Below are 9,653 nucleotides of genomic sequence, written 5' to 3'. Positions count from 1 at the left end.
TTCGGGACTTGCAGCTTCCGACCCCTCCCCCCACCCCATCTCCCAGTCCTGAGCCGCAGTGCCGCGCGGTTTGGAGAGGGGTAATCCGCCCCGGAACAGACGTGAGCGGCACAGGGGCGGGGTCGGCGGAGGCGACTGAGGGATTCTGCCCAGCCCCCCCTGCCCCCCAATTCCAGCTGGTCTTCTCTGCACTTCGTCTCTATATCCCCCTCCCCCTGCCCATCCCCTCCGTTGCGCTGTTCCTCCCCCATTCCTCCGTTTCCTAGTACGCCCCCACCGCCCCCGCCATCCCCCCTCCCCGGCGGCTCCGCTCTCACGCGCCGCCGAATTCGGCACCGCCTCCATCAGAGCCGAGCCCCGGCTCAGCGGAGCAGCAGCCGCCTCCGCCGCCGCCGCCGCCGCCGGGCCCTCCGCTTTCCCTCCCCGTCCCGCCCCTCAGCCCCTGGAGCCCCAGTCCCCACCCTCCCTCTCCCTCCTTCCCTCCCTCTTCCCCCCCGCCCCCTTCTCCCTTCTCCAGCAGCCTGAGCCCGGCCCGCTAGCCGGGCTGGCAGGAGGGCGGCGGCGGCACCACCATGAGCTCTGAGGGCGGCCACAGCGGCAGTCGGCGCCGCGGGGCGGAGAGCAGGGACGCCGAGCCTCCCCCGCCGCCGCCGCCGCCGCCGCCGCCGCCGCCGGGAGAGCCAGCCTCGGTCCCCGCGCCTCCGCGCTACCTGCCGCCGCTGCCTGCGCCGCCCTGGTCCCCCGAGCGCTCTGCGGGGCCCGACGAGCAGCCAGCGGAGGTGGTCCAGCGGCGCGAGGGCGCAGAAGAGCTGCCGCTGCCGCCGCCACTGGGGCCCCTGTCGCCCGCAGGGCAGGAGGTTTCGGTGGCTGGCGACTCCGGGGAAGGTCCGAGGCGCCCTCCGGAGGCGACGGTCCCTGAGGAGGCGGCTGGAAAGGGCGGCCCCGGGGAACCCGAGGCCGGCGCAGGTGGGGAGGGCGACCGGCGGGGAGCCGGGGACCAGCCCGAGACGCGCTCGGTCTGTAGCAGCCGCAGTAGCAGCAGTGGCGGCGGTGATCAGCGCGCCGGGCACCAGCACCAGCACCACCAGCCCATTTGCAAGATCTGCTTCCAGGGGGCCGAGCAGGTAAGGCCCGGCGGGACCCAGGGGCAGCTGGCGGTGGGCTCTGAAAGGGCTGGGCTGGCTCCCGCCCCTGGCGGCAGATCTTTCAGCACCACGGACAGCGCCCGCCCCTCGGTTCTCGGGCTGAGCGATTGAGTGGCGACTACTGTGTGTTCCCCTTTTTCTTAACTATGAAGGCAAAAACTGTCCCAATGGCGAATAAAATGTTTAATTTGTCTACACTTTCTTCCCACGTGGTGTTGCAGTTACAAATTCCTCAGGTGTTTTAATGATAATGCCATAAGTATCTCTTTTGTGAATTACTAAAGGGGTTTTAGTTTATCCAGAGAAACAAATCTATATTCCTTCAACTACAAGTAAGGCAGACGGTCTTAGAGTACAAACTGGGGGTGAATCAGGTCAAACCCAAAAAGAAAAGGGTCTTTCCGTACTGCAAATTTTTGTGATTGTCTCATTGATGTGAAAATCATGTTATAGTTTTTATAAGACAAAAATGTACTTTACCCTTGTTCAAGAAAGCCTATTTAACCAACAATGTACTTTATATTTTATTGGAAACACAATTCTAAAATTATAAACTCCATTAGAGATGCATGCAAACTTCTTTGTGGGTAATCATGGAGATAACAGAGTAATACAAAACGTGTGGCCTGAGAAAACATTAGGTTTAGTATTTTTTAAAGTAAGGAAATTGCATAAGAATATGCAGGCTTTCAGGAATATAGTGCCCTAAGTCAATATTTATGATGCTACATTTAGAAAAATAAAAGCATAATGCTATTGTAAGCTACTTTCTGGGATGGCATGCATTTCTTCTTTAGCAATGATTAAGAATAACTGCAGAGGAAATGCATCTGACCATCCACTTAAAAGTTATTAAAGAGATTTAATAGTACAGCTTTTCCCCAAGGGTAGTGGGAGCTATATCTTACAGACATTTTGTATGTTAGTAGAACATTTATGTCATAACTCTAAGTAATATCTTTGAAAAGGTTTTAAGACTTTAGTTTCATTCCCATCAGAGGTATAAAAATTTAATTCCATTTTCTAGAATAGAGTTTGATGCTTATATCCTTCTGGGTAAATGGCTTTGAAAGAAAAGAAAGCAAGTGTTGGATTTTTAAAACAGAGACACAAATATAAATATTCATTCTAAGTTGTTTTCTTTTTAGGGGGAGCTGTTAAACCCCTGCCGATGTGATGGGTCGGTTCGATATACACATCAGCTATGCTTGCTAAAGTGGATCAGTGAGAGGGGTTCCTGGACCTGTGAGCTCTGCTGTTACAGATACCATGTCATAGCCATTAAAATGAAACAACCTTGCCAGGTAAACATATGTGACATTTTTCCCCCCCTAGTTCATATTTTTGCTAAGTATGAGCACACTTGAGTTTAGTTATTGCTAAGGATATTTGCTTTGCTACTTAAGACATTTTATGTAAATCACAGTAAAACCAAGATTTAGAATTTGTAAAGATATGCTTTGAGAAGTCCGTGACATTTTTATCTGAGAAACTCAAAAGCCATTTTTATTCAAATGGTTTCCTTTTTTAATTTGCTGTTTATTGATAAAATTATACCCATCCTTGTTTCTAAAAGGGCGCTGTTGTAAAATGTCATACTCCAATTAAAACAATGTTATTAATTAGAAATGTTACACAAATTAGTGACATTGTGTTAATTTAAGCATTGAAGCCTTAAATGGGCTCCATTTATGGAAAGTAGATGCAAGTGAAACAAGACTTTACTAGTCTGGAAACTTTCGTTGAGCCAATTTTAATCTGAGCATTCTTTTCACTTAACCAAGCTTTCTTTTTTATGAGCTTTTTTTTTCCCCCCAGAGTTAAATTTTGGCTACTTACAGTTGTTGCTCTGTTCAACTAGATGGTAGATGCAAAAATATTCCCAACAGTTACTCCCAGTTATACTACTGAAGTTATATATATTCTTAAAACTTTTTGCATATAACCACATAATAACATGATGCCTATAACCCTACAAAAACCCTTGGAAAAATAGGCTTTTTTTTTTTGTATATTGGAACAGATTCAGATTTTTGGAATAAAACTGATGGGATGCAATAAACAAATATTGAAAATGGTATCTTAAAGCTGAGTAGTATGTAAATGATGAGATCTGATAGTGACACAGGGCTGAAATTTAGCAGATATAGAAGAATAGCATCAAAACACAGAGACAAAGGAGGTAATGGAAGGAAAAGGAAGTGAGGCTGAAAGTTAGGAAGGGAAGAAAGTAATAATGTCTAATATTCCTTGTTTCTCTTTAAATTACCAAGTTTAGTTTGCATTGCTCAATATAAAATAGGTGAAATTGTTAGTGATTGCAGGAAGAACCTGGAAGCTGAATTAATAATTTAAATTTCATAGTTTTGAATTTGTGCGTCCTTCATATAGTTTACAATTAATTTGTATTTGTGACATCTAATGATAGTCACCATTTAAGGCATGATTCGCTGGCATGAAGTGAAAGTATGACTTTTCTCAAGCTGACCTAAATAACTTGGAAGGAAGATGAATAACTAATGTGGATGCATGATGTTATCATGGTAAAGATAGGTACAAATCTGACCTTTTCTCAGAACCACTACTTGATTGTACTCCTTGGGTATCAGTTTATACTGATACCCATCATAGTGGTCTTGAAAAATAGAGGGAACCACGTCCAAACACCAGGATATGAGTAGTATAGTTGAATCTATAATAATTTTATAAATAGAAATATGTAGAGATGAGAAATGGAGAGCTTCAGGACTCCATTGAGGCTATGGTCAGATTTTCAAGAGCTGAAATAGGTTGCTAAGTATTTTTAAAAATTTATGTTATGGCCACTGTATATTAATTCACTTGGGATGGTTAATTCTGAAGTAAGTAGAAATTGATGAAATTTTAAAATAGAGAAGAGACAAAGCATTGGGGTAAAAAAGTACTGTTTACTAATTCTAACCCTATAGCAAAATGAATTGATTATTACTGTATTTTGCTTCATTTAAAAAAAGCAAATATTATTTTAGCAAAAGCAATTCTCTAAAGTGTGTATATGATATGACTGAAAAATCAGAGAAAACAAAAAATTAGCCCCAAACCAATAACTAACTTGGTATTTTATTATGACATATGTGTATACCGCCATAATCTGTACCCTGATCTGTTAGTTCCAGTGAACTACAAAATAATATTTAGAAACAAAATGTATGTGAGGGTAATGATGATAGTTCAGATCATCCCCGAGAACCTAACTTTCCATGACTACGTTATATATTTAGGATGCTCAATTCTCTTCATGAACAAAAATCAGTTTCAAACTTCCCAAAGTGGATTATTATACCTAGGAGTAGTTTATTCTCAGCTCAAGTTTGACCTTATGTCTACATTTCTGTTATTGACAACCCACAAACTGAGCATTTACTTTTATTTATTTATCTATTTATTTTTCCCTTGCTGGTGTGAGGCCAGATTTGTTTAGCACTTATCGCATTCATGCTTTTACAGTGTGGCAGAGGTCCATTTCCTCATGGTGCAGGGTTAAACAGGAACCTTGTCATGGTCCTCTCCTTCACTTTACATATCCCTTTGTCCTAAGCATAGAGCCCTCCCAGAGCTGTGAGCAGGCGGTTCCTTGGATGTAGGACTATTCTGTTCTAAAGACTAAATAATAATATTAAGAGAAAAATTTACTGAACAGTTACATTGTGCCAGGCACTGTTCTAAGTGCTTTACACATAGTGATACTGTTATTTAATCTTCAAAACAAATCTATGAGGTAGAGAATATTATTATCTCTATTTTATACAAAGGGAAACTGAGGCACAGAATAGTTATGTAACTTCTACTAGGTATATATTTAGAAAAAGGCAAAGTCAGGATTCAAACTTAGTCTGGCTCCAAGGTCCATAGTCTTAACCACTGTGGCCCATTTGGAAAGTGTTCTCAACTACATCATAGCCATCCTGGTGTTTCTGGGTCTATCATGACTTAACCCATGTTATGCTGAAACAAGCAGGAACTGGTTTCAGCCTGTCTTTATGATGGTCTAGAAAACTTTGATTATCTATTGCTGTATAACAATAGATAATCAAGCAGTATTTTAAACACAACCGTCATTTATTATCTCTTAAGAGTCTGTGGGTTGCCTGAGATCAGTTGAAAGGTTCTTTTCCACATGTGGCATCATTCTCAAGTTAAGATCCCTAGAGGTTTGATTGAATTAGAATATCGAGGATGGTTCACTCATTTGACTTGTTGTTTGTGCTGGCTGTTGGTTGGAAGCTCAGTTGGGGCTGTCAACTGGTGCCTCACTTCTCTTTCCTCACACTGTGATGACTGGATTCCCAGGGTATAAAAATGGAAATTGCAGATCTATTAAGGCTTAGTCTTGGAGGTGATATGCTTTTATGTCTGCTTGCAGTCCCTTGATCAAACAAATCGTAGGACCAATCAGATTTAAGAGAAGGAAAAACAGACCCCACCTCTGGAGTCTGGCCTTCTTTTAAAGAGAGTGGACATCTTTAATCCACCACAGGCGATAGCTTCTAAAACGGTGCTATCTACCTACCCTGGGCTTTGCATTTGGTCCTCATCAGGTCCAAATGGGTTAACAGGCACCACCATAACTTCCTTCTCAGGGCTCAGAAATAAAGAAGGTTTAAAAAATGCATGAGAGTTGGACTCTATCAGTGGTGCTTTATGCATACACTCAAGCACTTTCAGAAATGATTATTATCATGAGGTATTTCCTGGTGCTCAGAGGGACATGAGGACAGAGAAGGAAAAAACAGCTAACCAGGAAACAGGTGTGTGTGAATGAAACATGTAGCAATGAATCTAAAACCCTAGTTTTACTTGTTTTTCTCATTGTGGTAAGAATTCTTTGAGAATTTTGGTCTAAACCTCCCATTTTATGAGATTTTAGTGATGCTCAGCAACATGACCCAATAACAAACTGATATATCCTCTATGATATATTTAAACCTTAATTACTGTATCATTAGCAATAAGAGTTAATTAGGACATTAGAAGTAATTAACATGCATTTACATTCTACCTACCTGCAGAATCTCTTTTATTGATTAACATATTCAAGATGATGCATTGATGATATTTTAAGAGTAAAAACTAATTCTGTTTTGAATCTCATAGTATGGTATAAAATTAGTGCAATCTAAGAACGTACAAGATCAAATTTATTTTGAGATGTTGGTGATATTATAAACCAATTAAGCTAGTGTATTCAAGTTTATGAGTGCTTTCAGTACTTTTTAAAGAAATGAAAATTTATGAAGAGATCACATTTACTAGATAAAATGTTGTATGGGAAACTTTAAATTTGCTATAAGAGATGGACTATAAACATAGAAAATAATAGCTATCTTACCTTGTGAGAGTTACTTAACTATTAGTGCCTCAGTTAATTCATCTTTAAAACATAATAATGACACTATTTTACACATATTTTGAGAATTAAATACCTATATACCTGTAAAGTGCTTAGAGTAGCATTAGCACATAGTAGGTACCATTTCATTGTTGTTGATTATTTTTGCTTGTTCAGTCAGCTAACACAGGGGGCTCTTCATTTGCTCACAGCAACAGTGCTCCCAGGTCCTTGATGTTTCCTTCAATTTCTTGCCACCAAAATGAAGTTAATGACTCTTCTTTCTGTATCATTCTTTATCCCTGGATGTTTACTCCCTGCTTTTTCTAGGAGCTCCCACCTTGGTTTCTGATCAAACTTGTTATTGTGAATAAAGAAGCATTTAAAAATCAGATGTGAGATACAATGATCTCAGCATATGGGAGCCGATTTACTTTCCAGCTATTCCTTTCCATTGGTCTTAAATCAGAATTATGAGATGCTTTTACATGTGGCCAGGCATAGGGCAGTGCTCTTCATCATCGTTGGGCACCAGTGTGTGTTCATGCTTTGGAAAGGCCCATGTTGGTTGGGGTGTGTGTGAGTAAGTAGGAGGTTGAAGAAGCCCCAGAGATTCCGTGGGGGGAGTCACAAAGGGCGAAGGCAGGTGGCTCAGTGTCAGTCATACCCCATCGTGGTATCCATCACCTCTCCTTCCTCCTCAGTTACATGGAACACCAGAGCAAAGGACTGCCCAAGGACTTGCAGAGTAGAATTGAGACATGCACGTGGGCCATCTGCCTTTGTGGGTAATAGAGACCTGGCCGTCTTTACTGGCCTCTAACATTTGTATTAGCCTTCCTCTTGCTGCTCTTCCTTTCAACTCTTATAATGGGCTGTCAGCACAAGTCTTCTTAACAGCAGTGAGAATGGCTGGAGAGTCTCCTGGAAGGAGAGTATTTTTCATTTTTATCCACATTCTTATCATGATGGGATTCATTGTGATAGTTTTGAATTACGGAGGAAAGTGGAACCAGCTAGGTTCATCTTGGCTGCCATTCTAAGGTACAGCTTCTGGACTTGTCTGTAGAGCACTTATAGAACTTGAATGAACTTGAGGCCCCTGTGATCATTACTTTCCTAAATAGGGCTCTGTCATGAAAGGGGTATTTCCTCCTTTGGAAGTGATTAAGTTGCTCTCATGATGTGGCTGATGCACTAGGAGAAGCTGACAAGTTATCATTGAAAATGGAGTGTGATTCTGAAAATGCATTAAGAAAACGTCAGAGCATGAACTTCATCGGCGTTGCATGCTGTCATTTGAAATAATTCCAGGCATTTGCATTTTTATGGATTAAAAATGTCTGCATACATACAGTCTGGTGAAATGGTTAAGGCCCCACTTTTCTTTTACTTTTTCTCTGTTGCTCTTATTAACATTCTTTGTAGGTTTAATAGCAAATGACAAGCAGAGAGGAGGCTTTTTACTACCGTGCCTGAATAACTGAGAAACAGTGTTAAAATGTAATATTTAAATGCATGTACTGGCATATTTTTAGGTAATTTAAAATATCAAAATAAACACAGAACACATTTGAGTCAATTCCCTGGCCTTTGAAATGATTTTTGTTTCATTTGCTTCCTAAAACACTCGCATCTGCATTTGACTCACTAGAACAGATGAATGATCTTCTGGTGAATACAGTATGTAAATTATACTTTATGTACTACTGTAGCCATCTCATTTACTGCATAGGCCATGTGTACAGCACTTTTACATTTTTTTTTAAACTGGATGGTTCTGAGGCAGAAGTTAAAAAAAAGATGGAGACCATTTAGGGCATTGTGGACTGCTGTTTGCTTTTACCCTTTATGGATGGAAGATTGGGATGATGTGGTTCTGATGGGTGATGTTCTCCAGAACCTTCTTCTCCACACCTGTTTGCTCTTCTTCCTTCTTCCTAGTTCTTCTTAAGTGTATTTTCCTTTTGACACCATTTTCTTCTTTGCTCTCTTGGCCCCTCTATTCAGCCGCCTGTATGAGAAAGAACATTCTGAGTAGGACAGATTTTAGAAAAAATTATGTAACACTGCTCATTGTGGCTTGACAGTCATTTTCTTGGTCACTCTGTGGACATTTGGTGAATATTCGAGGTATGAATAAATGAATGAATACATGTGTGCATGTTTTAGGGAGGTAGAGAAAATCATGGGGTTATGGTCCTGCTTCTGCAGGGAAGATATGACTTAAGGAAGTCAAGCTGCATTTACAACTTACACATTAGCCATCCACTGGCTGTCAGTTTTTAACTTGCTCCTAAATTGATCTGATAATCCTATTCTGAATATGCCTGTGAAAATTGTTCAATCCTTCAGACCACAGGAAAATGTCCTTAGAGTAGGGTCTGTTTTTAAAAATCTAGAATAAAAAAAATGTTTCCAATGAGACATATCTGCTCTTTTCAAAAAATAAAATGTCATGAAAAAGGACTCAGCGAATGTGAAATTACCCATGTGTGGCACACTTGCTTTCTTGAGGTTGTCACTGGTTGAAGGATTTCATCCAGCATTTGTTCAGAGAATTTGAATAATTTGCTGGAAATTTTACTGTATGATCGTGGGTATAGATGAATTGCTAAGAATGTCTACTGGGTATAATATTTTTGGTGTGAAATCTGCCACCCGGCTGAAAACGAGATGACTTTTTGTTTTGTTTTTGTTTTTGTTTAATGAGCAGTTTGTACAGTTGTAACATAACTTCAGAAGTGATTTTCCACTGGTGAGTGCAATACTCCAATACAGGGAGATACAGCAAGAGAACAGACTATTTCTCCCTTACTCATTTCTTGCTTTGTCTTGGCCTGTGGCTTTGCTGTGATGTGACTGATGTTTGCTGAAGGGATTGGAACAAAGGAAACTCCGCTTCCTTCTATTTTCGGATCTTCTAAGGGTAGAGCAGGATGACTCTGAGGGCCAAGCTAGAGTGCTTCCGACCCTTTGGAGTGGCAGGGAGTAGACTAGATAATCGCCTACAATTACAAGTAAATGGATGGCAGACACTGAGGACTCAGCCAAGAAAAGCTGCCCTGTGGCTTTCTGTATCCTTGGCTATTTGACAGCATCTTCTCTGTGCCCATAACTCTTAATTCAACAGCTGTTCT

General features: G+C 41.3%; 1 protein-coding gene across 1 annotated transcript in view; it reads left to right on the top strand.

Moving 5' to 3' along the window:
- Positions 484 to 9,653, top strand: part of MARCH11 (membrane associated ring-CH-type finger 11) — a 114,404-nt gene continuing 105,234 nt past the window's right edge. Inside the window, exons 1-2 of the mRNA XM_021076811.1 lie at positions 484 to 1,124; positions 2,294 to 2,449. Coding sequence (XP_020932470.1) covers positions 573 to 1,124; positions 2,294 to 2,449 — 708 coding nt within the window. The 5' untranslated portion in view covers positions 484 to 572. The remainder of the gene's footprint in view (positions 1,125 to 2,293; positions 2,450 to 9,653) is intronic.

This window comes from Sus scrofa, chromosome 16 (assembly GCF_000003025.6).
Source record: "Sus scrofa isolate TJ Tabasco breed Duroc chromosome 16, Sscrofa11.1, whole genome shotgun sequence".
Classification (NCBI taxonomy): domain Eukaryota; kingdom Metazoa; phylum Chordata; class Mammalia; order Artiodactyla; family Suidae; genus Sus; species Sus scrofa.
Note: the sequence above shows the minus strand (reverse complement) of the source record. Positions and strands in the feature narration are given on the sequence as shown.